This window comes from Ixodes scapularis, unplaced genomic scaffold (assembly GCF_016920785.2).
Source record: "Ixodes scapularis isolate PalLabHiFi unplaced genomic scaffold, ASM1692078v2 PGA_scaffold0__279_contigs__length_252992795, whole genome shotgun sequence".
Taxonomy (NCBI): Eukaryota; Metazoa; Arthropoda; class Arachnida; order Ixodida; family Ixodidae; genus Ixodes; species Ixodes scapularis.
The window spans coordinates 38,725,933-38,747,233 of NW_024609835.1; the positions used below are offsets into that span (position 1 = coordinate 38,725,933).

Below are 21,301 nucleotides of genomic sequence, written 5' to 3' on the forward strand. Positions count from 1 at the left end.
AGACCTCCTCTTTCGTTGAATCTGCAGTGTACTCTTAACCATTCACGAGCGTTCAATGGTTGAACAGTATTGCTAGTATATTCACTGCAGAGCTTCAAGGTGTATTAACAACAGTGGATTACATATGTAGAAAGTCATACAATGAACGCCGTCGTGTTTGTTGATTCACAGAGTGTCGTAGCTGCAATCAGCTTCATAAAAGATTCAAAGCATAATCTCATCCAACTCGTGCGTGCAAAAATAAATAGAGGCCTACTAAAGGGGCATGACATCATTATTCGCTTGTTACCGAGCCATGTTGGCCTCAATGGCAATAAGAAGGCCAACACACTTGCGGCCTCTTCCACGAACATGCTGCAAACACATCTACAATTACCACATCAAAACCTGAAACCCATTTTTAGGGCAGCAATTTTCCTAAAATGGCAATCAGAATGGGACTAACAGCATGGCAAAAGGCTGCACTCCATCAAGCTTGTTTTAGGGAAATTAGAGAGTTCTTAATTCCCATAAAACCCGGTCTCGTGAGATATTATTTTGTCGCTTGAGGCTTGGTTATTCCTATGCCACCCATGTACTCGTGTTGCATGGCGCAGATTCACCTTTTTGCAAACACTGTGGTGAGACGTTAACGGTCTGGCATATTCTTGGTTTTTGCTCTGCCTTTGAACAACGAAGGCGCTCCTGTTTTGCGGAATTTTTAATGTATTGTATTACATTTCACCTTATACTTGGGCCTGGTGGGCAGCCACTTATTCCTTTCGAGCGTGTTTTCATGTTCCTTGAGGAAACAGTTTTTTTCCGTGAGTTCTGTTTGCCAATATGCACTTTCTATTATACGTGATCACCACAGCTTATTATTTTTTTCTCAACATTTTGTCTTCTACCAGCGTACCTGACCTTAATTTTTTACATTAAATAACACTCCACCTCTGCTTTGCCTAAATATTTTAGTTTGGCGCAGAATGACCACGTGGCAGTTGCGCCAGAAAGCCTCTAATCATTCAATCATGTGAAGCAGCTTGATGAGGGGGGTATGCATTTTTATTCATCTGGACTTAAGACATCTATTTATTTCAACGTTTTAAAATTATATAAAAGAAAGCATATATCCCATGAAATGAACGGGATGTGTTAATGTATGTGATATCGAGAGTGCCAAATATACCACATGCTAAAAAACAGGCGTATTAATATCACTTTCAGTTTTGACTGCTTTACAGTTCTCGGGTCAGTTTCATGTTGCACCGAAACGGACAAACTTCACGCAAGAGAATCTTTGCATTCGTGCATTCGAAGTCGACATCATAGATCTTGTAACCTTCAGTATTGTTTTTGCTGGGGATATCTGGAATACAACATATGAAAAGAATTGTGGTTAATGCGGGAATAATCTCCGACAACCGTCGAAACATTGGCTCGAAAGTATTTTATACTCTACCACTTTATGCGCTTACACTCCTCTAGAAGAAAAGCGAGCTCTTAGCACTAGTTCGGGGAATTTAGGCTTGTCTTTATTGTGCTGAGAGGAGCATAGAAAATATCGTGCCTGCATCATGTGTACGTTATGGTTAGTTAAGCTTTGTTATAAGGGGCGTTGGGCGGTTTTGCAGGTGTTGCACACAGGATACATTCACAAGCGCACCGGGTTTAAGATGATTATCATTATCAGTTAATTTTTAGGAGTGAAATGTGTGATAAGAATGCTTTAACGTGATGTTTTCATAGGTTTCACAAATGATTGACTAGGAAATATATCTTACAACGCAAAAATATATAACCTTGGCGCCGGCGCCTCTAGCGTCGTGTGAACGGCTCGACGCAAGGCACAAGCAGCAAGCAACATTGAGGAATTCTAACTGGGAGCATAGCCCTTTATGCTGGGAGTGTTTGACGCTCTTTTGAAAATGCCGACAATCCAGCAACCACAGATAGAAGTAAGGCAACCAGAAGATGGCACCTTGCCTCTTTCTCTTCGTCGAAAGATATCCCGTCTATGCTTGTTCCATAAGATATATCACTCCAACCCTACTGTCGGCCAAGCACTATTTTCTGAACCATTTTACATATCATCACGCACCGATCATCAATTAAAAGTTGGGATCCCTCATTGCAGCACATCTAACTTTAATGCCTCTTTTTTGTCTCAAACCTCGATTGACTGGAACCGCCTTCCCGCAGTCATTGTCAAAATCAGTGCCTCAGATAAATGTAAGATTGCCATTACTAACCTGTTACATGATGTGTAGTAGTAAGTTTTTGTATTTTTTGCCTTTTTATTGTTATTTGTTTTATTTCATGTACTGTGCCATTACTAACGCGTTAAATGATGTTTAGTGGTCATTTTGTGTGTTTTTTGCCTTTTCGTTGTTTTTTGCTTTGTTCCATTTACTGTGCCCTACTCCTCTCTGTAACGCCTTCGGGCACTGAGAGACATAATGCATTATATAAATGAAATTCTCTGTTATCGAATCTCGAACCCACTCTGGATTAGGCACGCAAGGTATGCTGTGACCCGACATTGTAATGAAATTATTTATCGCAAATGTAAGTATTTTTGGCGGTGCACATGTATTAGCAGCTCCAACTTATTTTTTGTCGTGATCTCTTAATATAATGTGAATTAAATTTATCCCTCTTTGGTGAAAAGTGAATTGGGAACACTTTGAACATTGTCTCAAAAATCGCCACCGCTAGAATTCAGTGCCGTGACTGGCGTCACGTAGGAGAGGCTCTGCGAACTGTTGTGCTCAATCGCCAAATTAATTTTTGTTTGAGAAAGCCTAGTTTTGTTTCGAAACAACAGAAATAAAGCTTATTTGTAAGTTATGTATTTGGAGGTCAATAAAGGATGGCCAGTGCTTGAATATAGTTTCCAATTGGAGGCATAACAAAATGTCAGAGAATAATAAATTATACTTATAAAACAACTACTAACCGCGTACTTGGACTAGACCACGCAAGAAGAGTGGCCAAAAGCAAAATCCTTCATCTTGTGTTATCGTAAAGTCCGCTTGTTCTAGCGGGCGACAGGCTCCGCCCATCGGACAAAGTCTCCCAGTATATAGGGCTCTGACTGAGAGGGGTGGCTGCCGCCATCTATAGTCGTGCAAACCCACCGAGAGAGCGAAGACAGCCGTCTCCGCTGTCTTGGAGAATCCAGTATATCGATACGTAGCGGCACCCCTCAACTTCGGCCCAGCGCGAAAGTGCGATACGCATGCGATTTCTCGGTCATCGGGTTTACAAACCACTCAGGCAGGTTTTGGGGCTGGAAGCGCGCTTTCTGATGCAGTTGAGCGAAGTTGAGTGTATTCTTCTGATGAAGTATTTGAGTTCTGCTTCTTCTGAGGGTGCGTGTAGCTCCTTGACTCCTTAGAGCGGTTTGATTGCGAGGAGCCTATTGTGGTAACTGAAATTATTGCGAGAAGGGGAGATTTGTTTCACCTGCTCATCTTTTTCTGGGATTTTTGCTGAAACGTGAGGTCAGATGCCCACTGGGCTAGCCGCTGTTGCGCTATAAACTGCCCGGTGACATTGTGGGATCACGTGAGGAGCTACGCTTCGTCATTCGGGAGCCAGCTACCCACGCTGACGGCGCCTGTTCACGCAGGCTTCCTTGAGTCATACTTGATGCAGCTGTTTGCGCTCTCGTGTCTGGATTGCGATTCCCATTGAGCCGTTTTGTATATCTCGTTTGTTACCATTTATTAAGCCTGCTTATGAGTATGTACGAATAATTAGGAGTCTAATATTATTTTTTTACGTGTCCACAAACAGCTCAATGCTTTCCTTGTAGTAGACAACAAATACGACATAACTCTAAAAAAACACAAAAAAAAAACACACACACGTGGATATCGAATTACGCGAGTAATTTAGCGTCAAGATTACGGCGAAGTGTTTTCACATCACGAATTATTTCAAGGTGGGGTGAAATTCAAGTTGCATTCTTATAATAGGAGACGCGGTAAAAAGCTCATGCGGACAGAAAAAACTGAGTAAGGCTAATACGCGGTGGGACGTGAGAACGGAGGGAGCTCAACAAGACCGGCGAGTCTACAATTCCATGCACAACCTTATAAAAAAAATATGATACCACTGTCTATCAAAGGAAGAGCTTTATCGTCTTCGTTTAATAGACGGTGGTATCGGGATTTTTTATCTATAAGTTTCTTAAGTAAAACATATCACAACAGTAGTACAAGAGTATATTTTTGTTGTGTGCCTATGCACTGAATACTATGGGCTGCGCAGGCTTTATGTTGCCTTGGCCTGTGTGTCACGCTATTTGGCCAACAACGGAGCGTGACGATTTTGGTATAGCATTCAGCCCATAGCGACATTCTGTGTTTAAAAACTGTAATAGGAACTACCATTTTATAAAGCTAAATCTCGGTTGCTGTAATTAACAGCGCCTAGCTTTGTTGGTAAAGTAATGGTTTCGTTCGCATTTTATTAAAAAGACACTGAAATGAAATAAAATATCTTTTAAAGGTCATGGAAATTGTGGCATTATACCTACTGCTTTCTTAAAATGAAGAACTTCCCTTTGGCTTTATAAGACCATAGCCTCAGTCAATTCTTCTTCCCTAATTCGACGAGCGAAATAAAATCTGCATTTACTTACCAAGTTTCACGTAAAGTGACTGGCCTTTGAAATATCTTAGAACCGTTGTATCTTCTGTCGCAGCTGAATCGCAAAATCATGAATTATTACAATGAAAGTTAGAGCCGAATTGTTTTGTACCGTGATTCTTATTTTGTTTAGGCGTTTTAGCGACTTTATATTTTATATTTGCAATTCCTTAGACTAAACTTTTGAAGAGTTGAGAAAAACATCAGTAGTCGAGACATTTTTACTAAAAAGAAAAGAGGGACGTGTGTCTTGGACATTTATTCTAAAGTTGTGTGCCCATGTTGAATTGTAAGGATTATTGGGGTACATGGTTCGGAGCACTTAAAAATATAAAATTTAAATTTTATTTTGTGAGCTGTACATTTCCTTCTGATAATGTATTTTCTCTGGAGAAGTAAACTAGGTATGCAAAAACGGTGTGCGCTGCGAAGTTAGGTTTTCAACAGCATTTGTGCACATTAGCAGCTTTTTTACATAATAAATACATTATGTAACACTACTGCTCAAGCGTAAGTTTCTCATGTGTTGCGTCCAGGTACACACTTTGATATCTGTCCAACATATCAAAGTGTGTACCACGCGCTTGATGAGCAACAATAATTTAACTACATAAAACATATTTTCTGAATAAGTAAGCAGTCCCAAAATTTACATTCAATATCAATGTTATTTATATTTTAGTGCTCCTTATATGCTGAACTATTCTGCAGATAAGCGGCAATTTGAAGGTTACTACCTCAGTCATGAAATAGTCGGAAACATCGGTGTTTTAAGTATACTGCGAGACTCAAATACACAAAAAAACTGTACTCAAGAATGCAATGTATACTAATAATTAGAATATATGTACACCAATTAATAACATTAATCTTCATTTTTTTTCAAATAACAGAATACAAATCTAACAAAATATCTAGCAAACGCCTCAGTAAACCGACTAAACCACGGACCGATTTTTCCAGAAAAAGGTAATATTTTCTAATGTATATTTCACAACGACAGGTGGTCTACACAGGAATAGCGGCTTAAGTATCAACGGCCTTAGACCTTAAAAAGTGTAACTTTATTTATTTTTCTAATTGCTGCCATCTCGCTATCCAACTACTTGAGTGTTCTGTCTTTGATGCCGTAGGGACTGTATGTTGCCAAGATTTGTGTTATGCATTTGGGATTTTATCATCAGACCTATATTAAAGTGGCTTCGGCTGAGTTTTGCAGATTAGTTTGTTTAATATTGTCACGGGTGGTGAGTCATGACCAATAAACAAGAAATAAACAGAAATAAATAAACGTTTAATGTGGCGAACTTGTGCCAAAAATAAAGAAGGAAACAGAAGAAAGCAGAGCGTCGCGGGCGTCGAAGTCGGCGTGTCAGCAGAATCGAGCGCTAGGGCGAGACTGACTCGACAAGGTCGCGGGCGGCCTCTTATCTAGAGTGCGCCGCTATCTCGAAGATTCGGCGAAAGCGGTTCGAGCGTCACGTGATCGGGGCGAGAATGAACACGCACTTTCTAGAAAACAAAAGCAGGGATAAATGATAGAAGTTACGTGCGGTACATGAATAAACGGGAACTTTCTGGAGGACCGTGACCGAGCGTTGCTTTCTCAGCCTTGCGCGCGGCATTACTCCCCCCATTAAAAGTGCATCGCCCCGATGCAGTGTAAAGCAAATCAAAATAAAAAAGAACGATAAACTAAAGAGTCTTTTGGAGCACAAAAGGTCCACAGTCCTATCGAGCGTAGTACGGCTTCAGGCGCACGACGTGGACGACCTCAGGTCGTGGTGGGCGGCGTGACGATGTTCGTGTTCCGTCGGGCATCACCTCGTAGTTCAGCTCGCCGAGGCGACGAAGTACCTTGTATGGTCCAAAGTACCGTTTCAGCAGTTTCTCACTGAGGCCGCGGCGACGGATGGGCGTCCATACCCACACCCTATCTCCGGGCTGGAAGTGGACGTCCCTGCGACGAAGGTTGTAGCGGCCGGCGTCGACGCGTTGCTGGTCTTGAATCAGGAGTCGGGCGAGCTGGCGAACTTCTTCGGCGCGTTGAGCAACCGCCTGGGCGTCGTCGCTCTCGTTGTCAGATGGCTCATGGGGCAGCATGGCGTCCAGCATGGTCGTTACCTTCCGACCATGTACCAGCTGGAAAGGGGTGAATCCAGTGGTCTCTTGAACCGCCGTATTGTAGGCGAACGTGACGTAGGGCAGCACCTCGTCCCACGTCTTGTGCTCTACGTCGACGTACATAGAGATCATATCGGCGATTGTCTTGTTGAGTCGCTCCGTCAGCCCGTTGGTCTGCGGGTGGTACGCAGTTGTACGACGATGGCTGGTGTGACTGAGTCGGAAGATTTCTTGGGTCAGTTGTGCCATGAACGATGATCCGCGATCTGTAATCAGAACTTCTGGAGCGCCGTGCCGGAGGACGATGGACTCAATGAAAAACTTGGCAACTTCCACAGCAGTCCCCGAAGGAAGAGCTTTCGTTTCGGCGTACCGCGTGAGATAATCTGTGGCGACGATGATCCAGCGGTTCCCCCACGTCGAAGGCGGAAAAGGACCAAGTAGATCCATTCCGATCTGCTGGAAGGGTGCAGTTGGAGGAGAAATAGGCTGCAGGAGTCCGGCCGGCCTCGTCGGAGGTTTCTTGCGTCGCTGGCACTCGTGGCATGATCGTGTGTACAGGTGGACGGTCTTGGGGAGCTTGGGCCAGTAATACTTTTCACGAATACGGGCCAGTGTCCGGCTGTATCCAAGGTGTCCGGACGTCGGGTCGTCGTGACATGCTTGAAAGATCTCCCCTCGAAGGTCGGTCGGGATTACCAGCAGCCACGGCGAGTTGTTGTTCCCGAAGTTCTCTTTGTAGAGTACACCTTGTCGAATGGTGAAGGTCGGCACGGCTCGTGAGAAAACACGGGGTACGGTACCGCCGCGCCCTTCCAGGTGCTCGATTAAGGCTCGCAGCTCCGGATCGTCTCGTTGACGTCGTGCCATGTCATCGGTGTTCACTGCCCCTAGAAAGCAGTCGTCATCATCGTCGTCGCTGCTGCCGGAAGGTGTTTCGACAGGGGCCCTGGACAGGCAGTCAGCGTCGCTGTGCTTGTGTCCTGACTTGTAAACCACAGTCATGTTGAACTCTTGTAGCCGGAGGCTCCACCGAGCGAGGCGTCCTGACGGGTCCTTGAGGTTCGCAAGCCAGCAGAGCGAGTGGTGGTCCGTGACTACGCGGAACGGGCTTCCGTACAAGTACGGACGAAGCTTCATGATTGCCCAGACGACCGCAAGGCATTCTTTCTCAGTCGTGGAGTAATTTCTTTCTGCCTTGGACAGTGTACGACTTGCGTAGGCGATGACTCGTTCGGTGCCTTCTTGTACTTGAACTAGTACCGCGCCAAGTCCTGCGTTACTTGCGTCAGTGTGAATCTCGGTGTCCGCATCCTGATCGAAATGTCCAAGAACCGGAGGCGTCTGGAGACGTCGCTTCAACTCGTCGAATGCCCGCTGTTGTTTCTCGGCCCATTCGAACCTCTCGACATCCTTCGTGAGGCTTGTGAGCGGTGCGGAAATCCGTGCGAAATCCCGAACGAAGCGACGATAGTAGGCGCAAAGTCCAAGGAATCTTCGCACGGCCTTTTTGTCTGTCGGCACTGGAAATGACGCGACGGCGCGAGTCTTTTCAGGGTGTGGGCGTACGCCTTCGTTGCTAACCACGTGACCTAGAAACTTCAGTTCGTCATAGGCGAACCGACACTTCGACGGCTTGAGGGTGAGTCCAGCGGTCCGTATGGCTTGAAGAACAGCTCGGAGTCGTCGCAAGTGCTCGTCGAAGTCGCTGAAAAACACCACGACGTCATCGAGGTAGACCAGACAGCTCTGCCACTTCGGTCCTGCCAGTACGGTGTCCATAACACGCTGGAAAGTTGCTGGCGCCGTACATAGTCCGAAGGGCATTACCTTGAACTCGTACAGCCCATCCGGCGTGACGAAAGCTGTCTTCTCTCGGTCCCGTTCGTCGACTTCGATCTGCCAGTAGCCGCTCTTCAGGTCCATCGATGAGAAGTATCGAGAGTGGCGCAGTCGGTCTAACGTGTCGTCGATTCGGGGGAGTGGGTAGACGTTTTTCTTCGTCACCGCGTTCAGCCGCCGGTAGTCCACGCAGAACCGAAGCGTTCCGTCCTTCTTCTTAACCAGTACGACTGGAGAGGCCCACGGACTGCTTGATGGTTGGATTATGTCGTCGTTCAGCATCTCTTGAACTTGCTCCTGGATCACCTCCCTTTCTTTAACGGAGACTCTGTACGGTGATCGATGCACAGGGCGCGCGTCGCCCTCGGTAATGATGCGGTGCTTCGCAACGGCTGTTTGGCGTACCTTCGACGACGTCGCAAAGCAGTCACGGTATTCGGCAAGGAGGTTAATCAGCTGCCGTCGTTTCGGGTCCGGAAGCTTAGGGTCGATGTCGAGTTGCGCTGGCGACGTACCGTCTTGCTGAGGTGGCGAGGATTCATCAGTAATGGCGGCGATTTCGGCGGAGTTTCGGAGATCCTCGACGTGGCCAACGGCTGCACCTTTTGTGAGGTGTTGCGTTTCATTCCGGAAGTTCGTCACGAGGACCACAGTGCGGCCATCCTGAAGTTCAGCTACTCCTCGTGCGACGCCTATTCCTCTTCCCAGGAGCAACTGGAGGTTACCTTCCAGAAGAACTTCGCTACGGGTAGCTGCATCGGTCACGACAGGTACGACAACACTTGATCGCGGCGGCAGATTCACGTGGTCGGCAGCGACTCGGACGGCGGCTGATGCAGTTTGGAGTTTCTCTGAAGGCGGAACAGGTGTCCGCAGCGTCAATCTGTTTTCTCCAAGGTCGATGACGGCGCCGTATTCACACAAAAAGTCCATGCCGAGAATGACGTCTCTGGAACAGTCTTGTAGAATGACGAATTTCACAGGACACGTCTCGCCGTGAATTTCGACGCGAGCGGTGCACCTTCCGACAGGCGTGATGAGGTGTCCTCCGGCGGTTCGTATCTGCGGTCCATCCCACGGCGTCGTGACTTTTCGAAGGTGGCGAGAAAGCCTCCCACTCAATACTGAGTAGTCTGCCCCGGTGTCAACGAGTGCCGATGCGTTTTGGCCATCGATAACAACGTTTAGGTTGTTGGACACCGTTGCAGGCGCGTCGGTGCAATGCGGGGCGTCGAGAGAGTGGGAGCGCTCCGGCGTTCTTGGAGGCTGTTTGCTTCCGTCGTTTTCGGCAACGTCACCTCCAGGCGTTGCCGCACTCAGTTTTCCCGACGACGCAGGGGAGACAGGCTCTCTCGGCAGGATCGTGGCGCTGGGGAGGCTGAACGTCGTGGCGATGGGGAGCGGGCTTCACGGCGGAGAGACGACACTGGGGAGGGCGAACGTCGGAGGTACTCCTCGATGTCGTGAGGGCGTTCGCCGTACCTCGGGCGTGGGTCGTTCGGGTGAAACCCACGCAGGCCCATTTGCCGGTAGGGACAACGACGGTAGATATGGTCGGCCTCCCCGCAGTGGTAGCACAACGGGCGTCGATCGGCCGTCCTCCACACGTCGGTCTTTCGTGGAGCAGCTTGTTCTGAGCGGACGTACGCCCGATCTTCATGGCGTCGTGAATACTGCGGCGCTAGAGGTTCACGTCGAGGTGGCGCCGTATACGGGTGAGCAGGGGGCGGTGGTCGTCGGGTAGCTGCGGCGTAGCTCAGCTTCGGTGGTTCAGGAGCGGCGCTGGCGAGAACTTCTGGCTGCAGCGCCTGCTGAAGTTCTTCCCGGACAATCTCGGCGACTGAGGGCGTAGCCAGGCTTGTGGCAGCAGGTAGCAACTTCTTCAACTCCTCCTGGATGGCTTCACGGATAAGGTCACGGATGCCGGGGAGGGTGGTGCCCAGGTCGGATCCAGATGTCGCTAGAGTAGTTACGCCAGGGTGTCGTTGGTAGTGTCTGGCGCGGGCTAGCAAGGCCCGTTCCATATTTGTCGCCTCCGTGATGAACTCGTCGACTGTCGTTGGGGGATTCCGGATGAGACCGCCGAAAATATCGCTTTTCACACCCCTCATCAGGTGGTGCAGCTTCTTCTCCTCGGTAGCCTGAGGATCGGCGCGGGCGCTTAGGCGGAGAACATCCTCCACGAAGCCGGTAATGCTCTCGTTGGGGCCTTGAGTCTTGGTACGAAGTAAGTCTTCGGCTCTCTCTCGGCGGTGCTGGTTGACAAATGTCGCCTTCAACTGGCTCTTGAAAATGTCCCAGGATGTCAATGAAGACTCGTGATTTTCGTACCAGCTTCTGGCAGTCCCCTCGAGCGAGAAATACACGTTTTGCAGCCGTTGCTCGTTGGTCCAGCTATTGTGGCGGGCGACGCGTTCGAATTGGTCGATCCAATCTTCAACGTCTTCGTGGAGTTCGCCATGGAACGGAGGCGGTGTCCGAGGAGCGACGGGTAGGTAGACGACGGCAGGAGCGGCGGGGGTCTGCGACTGGTTGGCCATCGTCGGCTGCCTGGTCCTGGGTGGTAGAAGTCCGTATTCCGGGTTTAGCCCTTGGGTGCGGCGACTTGATCGAGTCTCGATCTGGTCTTCGTTGGGTCCTCGGGAGCTTGGATTCGGACTTGTACTGCGGGAACTCGGAGGGCTGCGCTGCACGAACATGCGGTACCCCGCACCTCCACCAGAATGTCACGGGTGGTGAGTCGTGACCAATAAACAAGAAATAAACAGAAATAAATAAACGTTTAATGTGGCGAACTTGTGCCAAAAATAAAGAAGGAAACAGAAGAAAGCAGAGCGTCGCGGGCGTCGAAGTCGGCGTGTCAGCAGAATCGAGCGCTAGGGCGAGACTGACTCGACAAGGTCGCGGGCGGCCTCTTATCTAGAGTGCGCCGCTATCTCGAAGATTCGGCGAAAGCGGTTCGAGCGTCGCGTGATCGGGGCGAGAATGAACACGCACTTTCTAGAAAACAAAAGCAGGGATAAATGATAGAAGTTACGTGCGGTACATGAATAAACGGGAACTTTCTGGAGGACCGTGACCGAGCGTTGCTTTCTCAGCCTTGCGCGCGGCAATATCTATACTGTCGCTGGGGCTTTTTTAAAGTTTTATAATGTTTACATTTTTTAATACGACAATCGTAAAAATTTGAAATTACTCGTGCCGAATCGAAGAGTTGGAGAAAAGTGTGGCTCCAGCACAGTTGTCCTTATTTGTCCACTGCATTAAACTTAGACATGAGCGCTTGTGCGAATTAATTGTTTATATATGTACATAGGTCAATTAATGTGACTTGTTTTTACAATTTACACTTTTTTGTTACGAAATGTTTCTGTTTATGCAAAACTAGCCTAGGATGGAGGATGGTTTATCATTATACATTACGTAGATTAGCAATAAGATAAGGGCGCATCATTCGAAGCTCAGATATACCCTCCTCATATGGAGTGCTAAATGGTCGCTACTTCTCGAGCTCTATTTTGTGAATATTTTACTCACTTGAATTGGTGCGGACACCGACACCTCTAGCAGCATCATAACGTGTCTGGAAGTTGCTCCTACAAATCGGAAACGAGTTCTTAAGCAAACAAAGTAAGGTATACTATATTATATAATCAATTTGATCCTAGACACTTTATGATATTTAAGTTCTTTTAGATTAAGAGACTCAGGTTATGTGATAAAAAGTTCAAAAGACGATCTGTGGTTCCTACTACGATACTGAGATGATCCTTATTTGTGTTTAACACTTCCCCGAATCTCTCACGTAATCGTGAAATATGTGACTGATCACTAAGTAGATATAGAGTAGTCACGTACTTGTGATGTGGTGCTGCATGTAGAATATATCTATAACTGTAGACTACAGCAGTCACGGTGAATTGTTAGCGTCCCTGAGCAGGTGTGTTTGACAGTTTCCATCAACACTAATATCTGTCATTGGGATAAGACCGCCTTGTGCCACATTCCAGGCCAGTAGCAAGTATGACCTAACAAATAAACTTTAAGTAATATTGTGCGGTAGTTATATTCTTTTAACCTATAAGCTTACTCTTACTATTGGCAACGGTTAAATAGCGTAATGCCTTACAATTCATTTTCAACCTCGATTTCACCACAATAAATATTTTTTGCGTTTCAATATTGTTATTTCACTTACTTTATTTTAGTGCCACACGAAAGGCTGTGCAGTGGTGCATTGCGTTAAAATAGTCAGAACTTACATCACAAGAACAAATGTTGACAAATCAAAACGAAAGGAAGACATCAATGCGCTTTCTGTTTGTTCGCAATAAAAATTTCAATAGAAGATGTATTTAGCTTTGATCCGAATTTTTGAAAATCTAGTGGAAGATAAATATTGAGATCATAGTTTAATAAAACAGAAGTATAAAGTAATAAAAGTGAAAGACTGTAGACCTTTGAAGAATAGGTAAATGGCACAGTTCAGTATCACTGCGTCGCAATCAAAGTCACCATCCTCACAACCATATTTATAAACATTCAAAAACGCATCATCTGTCTATCACTGAGAGTGTAAGCCAATGAGTTTACATATTTTCTAATAAACACAAAATACCTTAAAATCTAATACATGTTTTATTCTAAAAAGCATATAATGATAACAGGCACAACCTACGTGACAGAGAGCGTTTGAGCCCTATCGCTGTATCGGTGTTGCGCGGGCGCTCGAGCAGCAGCTCGGAGCCTGGCGCGGGCTCATGACATAAAGCACGAGAGTCAGTTCTCTTCTGGTACCGCGATGTGTGGACTCACAATCAATACATGGTGCCGAAACCCGACTGAAATCTGACCGGGCGGACCTTGAAGTCCAATATGGAGATGCTGAAACCACCGGAAGGTTTATCGTTCTCAGGGAACGTCGCAGACAACTGGAAACGATTCCTTCAACGAGTGGAGCTCTTCCTTGAAGCGACCGGGTCTGATCCATAGGTTCGAACAGACAGGCAGAAGATAGCTATCTTGCTGCACGTCGCGGGACCTGAAGCTGTCGACGTCTTCAACACATTCACTCTCACGGAAGAACAAAGGGAAAGCTTCGAGGCGGTAGTTCACAAGTTTCAAGATTATTGTGCACCGAAAGCTAACGAAACATTCGAACGCCACATTTTCCGCAAGACGATCCAGATGGAAGGTCAGTCATTTGAAAACTTTTTGAGAGACGTTAAACTCAAAGTGCGCTCGTGTAATTTCGGCGACCTGACAGATTCTCTTGTGAGAGATCAGATTGTCGATGGCGTCAGAGATCACAATCTGCGGGAACGTCTGCTGATGGAGGATGACCTGACCCTTGAGAAAGCAACGAGAATCTGCAAAGCTCCAGAGAATTCGTCGCAACAAGCGAGGATGTGGATGGATCAGCACCCGACACCAGTAGAACAAGTAGACGTCATGCAAAAGAGTGAAAAAAGTGGGTCACGTCTGCGATGTCGAAAGTGCAACCGATTTCACGCACCACGCCGATGCCCAGCTTTCGGCACGAAATGCAATTTGTGCGGAAAGAAACACCATTTCGCGATATGTTGTGACGCGAAGCCTCAAGATGAGCAAAGCAGTCGGCGAGTGGAGGAAGTAGAAATACTGTCAGAAGATAACTTTGAGATACTCCAGGTCGGCGAGTCCAGGAAAATCGCTGAGAAAGACTGGTTGATCAAGGTAATGATTGAAAAGGTGCCTCTACAGTTCAAGGTAGACACCGGCTCCCAAGTCAATCTTCTCCCGCTGTCACTCTTCCGAAGCGCCAACTCCAGGCAGCACCTGATACCAAGTCCGGCAGTGTTACAAAGCTACAACGGCAGCGCTATCGGCCACCTTGGAAAAGCCAGACTCACGCTCAAGTTCCAAGGAAAAGTTGTTTCCGCCGAGTTTTTTGTCGTCAAGAAGAACAGGCGTGCACTTCTAGGATTGCCTACTTGTGAAGAGTTAGGCTTGGTGAACCGTGTGCACGAGATCGCGACCATCACGAATACTCAATCCCAAGTTCAGCGAGAATTTACAGCACTGTTTGAAGGCATCGGGGAAATCCAACGTCCCTACAGCATCTCTTTTAAGGAAGGCACAGTGCCTGTCGTTCAACCCACCCGTAGGGTACCTCAAACCCTCATGGAGCCGCTGAAGCAAGAACTGAACCGCATGGAGCAGGCAGAAATTATCACAAGAATGAAGGAGCCCTCAGACTGGGTAAGCTCCCTAGTCTTGGTGAAAAAGAAGAACGGCAGTTTAAGGGTATGCATGGACCCACGAAGAATCAATGAGTGTCTGAGACGTGAGCATTTCGAAATGCCGAGAAGGGAAGATATACAAGCTGAGCTTGCTAGCGCCACAGTGTTTTCAAAGCTTGATGCGCGGGCAGGCTTTCACCAAATCCCGTTGACTGACGAAACATCGCGAGTTTGCACATTCGGCACCCCTTTTGGACGATACCGATTTTTGAGGTTGCCATTTGGATTGGCTTCTGCGCCAGAGATATTCCAGCGTGCGATGTCTGAAATTTTTGAAGGACTGAAGGGGGTACGTGTTTACATTGATGACGTGCTGGTCTGCGGAGCTACGCAAAAGGAGCATGATGATCGGCTGCGATGAGCTCTGCAATCTGCACACAGCGCAGGCCTGACGCTAAACTCAGAGAAATGCCAGTTTGGAATTCCAGAAGTAATTTTCCTTGGGGATGTAGTGAGCAAAGAAGGTATCAGGCCTGATCCGAGTCTTTTAGAAAATATCGTGAAGATGGATGCACCCACAAACAAGAAAGCTCTCCAGCGCATGCTTGCCGTTATAAATTACTTTGGAAAATACTTAAAGAGTTTATCCGAACGTACAGCAAATCTTAGACAACTTCTTCGCGAAGATGTACTTTTTGAGTGGACAGCGGCTCATGACAATGAGTGGAAGCAATTAAAACTCATGCTGACCAGTGCTCCAGTCCTCGCACTTTTTGACCCTAGTAGACCCACAAAACTGTCGGCTGACGCGTCTACAGATGGACTCGGAGCGGCCTTATTGCAGCTGTACGACAAGTCGTGGCGCCCTGTAGCGTATGCCTCCCAATCACTCTCGGACAGCGAATCACGATACTCTCAGATTGAGAAGGAGGCGCTTGGGCTGGTATTTGGATGTGAGAGGTTTCACCACCTCACATATGGTAGACACATCCTTCTCGAGACTGATCACAGCCCGTTGGTCGCTTTATCAAAGAAAAAGACTGGGTGATGTTCCCCCTCGCCTATAACGTTTCTTTTTGAGACTGATGAGGTACGACTTCACGCTACAGTTTCTACCTGGCAGAAAGCTTGTGCTAGCTGACGCTTTGTCAAGAGCTGGGCAGCATAGTCCTCATCACAAGCAAGGCTTGGAGGATGTTGAAGTACACGCTGTGGGAATGCTTGCCGCACTTGTGAGCGAGACAACACAGGACAGACTCAGAACTGAAACACAGAGGGACCCTGAGTTACAACACGTCCTTCACTGTCTAGAGAACGGGTACCCACTGCAAGGCAACTTCAGCTCACTAGACCCTGAACTGTCGGTGGTCAATGGAATAATTCTTAAAGGAACGAAGGTGGTGATCCCTTCGTCACGTCGGCGAGTTATGTTAGCTCGGGTCCACCAAGGGCACTTAGGTGTAAACAAATGTAAAGAAAGGGGACGCCAACTCATGTTTTGGCCGAAAATGGCACAGGACATTCACACCTTTGTTGCGGAATGCGCGACATGTAAGAAGTTTGCATATCAGCAACCCCGGGAACACTTATGATGCGCGAGCCCCCTCCTTACGCATGGTATCGTGTTGGCATTGACTTGTTTGTCTATGGAGGTTAATCATATTTAGTCGCGTTTGATGCGTATTCAAACTACCCAGAGGTTGAAAGACTCCAGGACACCTGTTCGCAAACCATCATCCATACATTGTCAGGCTGGTTCGCAAGGCACGGCATTCCAATAGAAGTTTGCTCAGACAATGGGCCACAATTTTCATCTTCCGAGTTGAAACGGTTTTCCAGGGTTTATGACTTCCATCACGTGACATCAAGCCCCCGCTTTCCGCAATCCAATGGTCTTGCTGAAAAAGGGGTACAAATTGCAAAGAGAATTTTAAAGAAATGTGATGATGCAGGGAATGATTTTTTTCTCGGTCTCTTGAACTATCGGTGTTCCCCTTTGATAGGAGGACAGTCTCCGGGAGAGTTGCTGTATAGAAAAAAACTGCGAGCACAACTTCCTGATTTCTCATCGCACCCGATGAAATCTGTGTGCAAGAGGCAACAAAACAAGCCTGGAACGTCGCTGAAGGACCTGAAGAGCGGTGACGTCGTCCGCATGCGAGGAAAAGGCGGTTGGTTTGAGAAAGCTAAGGTAACAAATTGTGCCGGGCCACGCTCCTACACTGTCCAAACCGACCGGAACAGGATCTACAGGAGAAACCGCCGTCATTTGTTGAAAACGTCGGAGGCATTCAATGATTGCCTGGATGAAGATGCCGCTTCACCACAGCAGCACTCCGACGCTCACGACAATCCGCAGCCTTCACAGACTTCGCAGTCTCCACAGCTTCCACAACCACACTGTAACCCAGATACAGACCATCGTTCCACACATCCATCAACAGCATCCGGTGAAACTTTGACAGATGAGGCTCCAGCACTGAGAAGATCATCACGAAGCAGACACGCACTGCGTCGACTAACCTACGACAAAACATTTGAACAGTTTCCATAGTTTCTTTTGTGTGTTTATTTTTTATTTAATGCTATCCGCATTCTTTGTATGTTATGTTATTTTCGTACTTATTTTTTTGTATTTCTTTTCTTTAAAGAGCGGAAGATGTATCGGTGTTGCGCGGGCGCTCGAGCAGCAGCTCGGAGCCTGGCGCGGGCTCATGACATAAAGCACGAGAGTCAGTTCTCTTCTGGTACCGAGATGTGTGGACTCACAATCAATACAATCGCATCGGTCCTCTGCAGGACTTCTAAGCGGCTGCTAAATCGAACTTTTTTTAGAATACCTGACTGGCAGCAACACACTCTCCTCATCGCAGCACGCAGTTAGACCTGGCAGAAGTTGTAGACTGCCCTGGACACCCTCATGCACCAGATAAGTAATGCGCTGGATGATACTTCCACGAACCTCATACAACCCGACTACAGCGATGCGGTCGACAGGCCGGACCATCACCCTATGCAGTAGTTTGCCGGGCTGGTTGAAGTCCCCCCTTGCTTCGCTGAAAAGCTTGTTTCCTTATCGATCGCTTTCCCAGGGTGGTGTTCTATGGGTCTTCGTCTGAGGACTTTGTCATTTCTCAAGTGTACCACGAGGCTTTGTGCTGGGACCCACCCTCTTGTTAGTGTATGCTGACAATAAACCGAAGACAGAGGACAATCTACTTGTGCAATACGTGAATGTCACAACAATGTTGACGCGCTTGGAACATCCTTCTTCAAGTTCCCGCCTTCAAAACCATCTCTCACTGCACGATTGCGGGTCCACTTCCAAACACCTACGACTAAGTCACAACGAAAGTGCGCTTCAGCTGCTAAAAAAAGCGAACCCGCCGTGCTATTTTTTTTTTTTTTGGCACTCTGTGTTTGTGGTTACACATCTTCAGATTCTGGGGGTCGCACTCACGCCCACTTTGGATTTTGCTCTGCACACTTCCAGCATTGTGGCGATGGCACGTCGAACCCTTGGGTTTGTCAGAAAGGTGTCGTGCTTCTGTGGTGCGAAGATCAATCGGGCACTCTTTACAGGTCTTGTGCTCCCACGCCTAGAATACTGTGCGTTCATCTTGAGCTCTCACCAAGCCCACTTTTCTAAGCGTCTGGAGGGAGTCAAGCGTCGCGCAACACGGACTCTTCTGTCACAAACACATCAGCCGCTTGCCACCCTCCCCCCCCCCCCCCCCCCCCCCCCCCCGGCCTGTTGTACGAGGATCGACTGAGGCGCCTTTGCTAACAATCACTGGACCACCGGCGGGTTGTTACGCGCGTGAAACTCCTGTGCCACGTCCTAGATGGATCGCTGCAGGACATTTACTTAAACTCTATCCTTCGCATCAGCAAGCGCTCCGGACAAGCCGAGTAGCTTCGTTCCAGAAGCCCGGGCGGACACCGTGCTTTTTGTGCCGGGTGTTTTCGCGAGCAAGACATTGCGAAATGTAAATTTATAAGCGTATCCAATCTACGACACTACCTGCATATTATAATATTGAAGGAGTTGCACTGCGGTCTGTTTCATGGTACAAGTACCTTGATGTACATATCACGTCTAATCTAACATGGAAACCTCACATAGATAACGTACCTAACAATATAAATCACAATCGATCGAAACTAGGGAACCCCTCGTCTATTTGGGATCCTGGGCAGTCCGCTAGTTGCACCACTTGAAGATATAAAAAGCAGATAGTACGTTTTATTTTCTTCAAATATTATGGAACGTCGAGTGTTTCCTCCATGAAGACTAACCTTTCAGTTCCACACCCATCAGACCGAAAAACGAACGCTCGGTTAAGCTTATTTGACGAAGCTTTTCACACTAGCCCTGTTCTGCGAGATAGGTTCTTCGAGCTTCTTTCTATGGTTCATCACGAGCAGATCATCAACATAAAGTTGGCATCCCTCAAACAAATAGCAACGCTTTTTTCTATTCCTTTATACCACAGACACTCTTTGAATTGAAACACCTCCCTGCCTTCATCGTCTCAATTACTCAGTGCTCTTTTTAACAAAGCGTTAATTAGTCTCTGCACCTTATTTTGTTCAACTTGCTGTTTATCATTTTTTTTAATGTGTAATTTCAATAGTGACAGATTGATCCCCAATCACATGCGTAATGGTCTAATTCCTGGGGAAAAATAAATCAAAACTTTTCTTTTTTATATTGTATTCCCATTTATTGCCACCGCATTTATGTAATGCGTCCTTAAAAGGTGCCCTTGAGGTAAATAAATGAAATGAAATGAAAAAAAAAAGCGCGCTAGTATCCGCGCGAAGAAGGCTTACTTCAGCGGTCAGAACGTTCATACTGGATGACAGCTTTATCAGCAGGTCCAGAATTATTTTTGAAGCGCCCACGTGCCCGGTGTCGTCGCAGTCCCCGTCGCCGATGTTTGACTTGGTTTCAGCACACATGGGCGTCGCAACGGCTCAATCCTTGTTTCCCCGATAAACATTGTCAGGGAAGGATCACGACCTTTCGTAACATCTCCGCATTTGAAGCAAATTTTTTCTCACTTCACGAGGACGTCATATTCATCAGCATGAACATCAAGACACTTTCAGTGGAGTGGAAATGGCGTTCGAAGAGGCCGATACAAGCGGTGTATCTGTGCCACCCAGAAAACTGGGTGGAGTATTTTCCACACACGTTTTCACTACCCATCGTTATCGTGCGGAAGATCTACACACCGCTTTTTTTTTTTATGAAACGTCGGTGTATGACCTTTATCGCAAACTTTTTATTGCAAAGAAGAACGATTTGTACCGTATTATTCACTGCCGAATGCTCAATTTTAGAAATACATGGCGCCCGTGGAAAGCGCGATGGTGCGTAAAAGTTACCAGTTATCCTAGAGGCGCATTTGCGGATAGTAAGAAACGGAAGCACCGCACGGGTGCATGCACAAGTTAACTATGTCTATCTAACAAAACACGTATTATACTAAACGCAATGTACCTAATAATAAGCTGTTTGAGAGAGGCAACCACGCTACCCCTTTCATTTATATGTAAAGCGCAGTTTTTACACAACCATTTCGGCCGGAATAAAGCACCCAACATCACACTGACTCAATGATCAGACCAGGGTGTAGGATAGACAAGTGGGGAAACGGCCCATAGAAGTCTACCGCAGCGCCGTGACCGGATTGTGTACTCGTCTGCTTGCGGGTACCGCCGATTTGCGACAGATGGCGCTGCGGCGAGAAAAAAAAAATCGGAATCGTATTTGCATGGAATTTTGTGGGAGAGTGCCCAAAATAAACCGAGAGCACGACAGTCCTCCATTGAAAATCCACGAGAAACCATCTCCGTCAGTTTAGCCCGTCGCCACCGGTCACCCACCCGGAGTGAGAGTTCGCGGTGCTCCACATAGATGGCGCCACAGAAAAAGAGAAAACCGAGAGGGACACAAACTGGTCGCTCTATTGGCTCTCGTTTCCCCGCCTGTCTATCTTACACCCTGGATCAGACGCTCCGGAATCGCGCGTCTCATAACATAGGAAATCCGAGAACAGATATCCATGTTTACATCTACGGAAATGTATTGTTCTCGTATCATGTTTCTTAAATGAGACTAAGCTCATACTCACTTCACGTAGGAGTTTGGAGTTCCCTTTGATGCAGACCAAAAGATGACCGAGGCCACCGGTGTTGCTGGATCAGTCCCGTCCAAAAGAACTGTAATATTTACGGAGTCCGGAGGATCAACGCTGCTTCCGTTGGCGTAGCATTGGTATATCAAGATAGGCCTTGTTTGCATATCCTTGAAAAGTAAGAAAACAAAACTAAAATATTTAGCACCTGCGTCCGCCTCTTGCTATGCTATCGTCGTGCTACAATATTAAAGACAAGTGAATTTATTCAAAGGCGACAAAACGTATCAATCTATACGTATTTGCTTAGTTTAATTGTTGTACTATATT

The 21,301-nt window shown here is 47.1% G+C and overlaps 1 protein-coding gene across 1 annotated transcript; it reads right to left on the reverse strand.

Moving 5' to 3' along the window:
• Nucleotides 1-1,214: 1,214 nt before the first annotated feature.
• LOC8023369 lies at nt 1,215-21,138 on the reverse strand. Its single transcript, XM_002400549.4, has 4 exons — nt 20,969-21,138; nt 12,142-12,200; nt 4,631-4,693; nt 1,215-1,348 (listed from the first exon to the last, which is right to left on the reverse strand). Exons 1-4 carry the CDS (start codon nt 21,136-21,138, stop codon nt 1,218-1,220), a joined length of 423 nt encoding a protein of 140 aa, XP_002400593.3. The 3' UTR covers nt 1,215-1,217.
• Between the last annotated feature and the right edge of the window lie 163 nt (nt 21,139-21,301).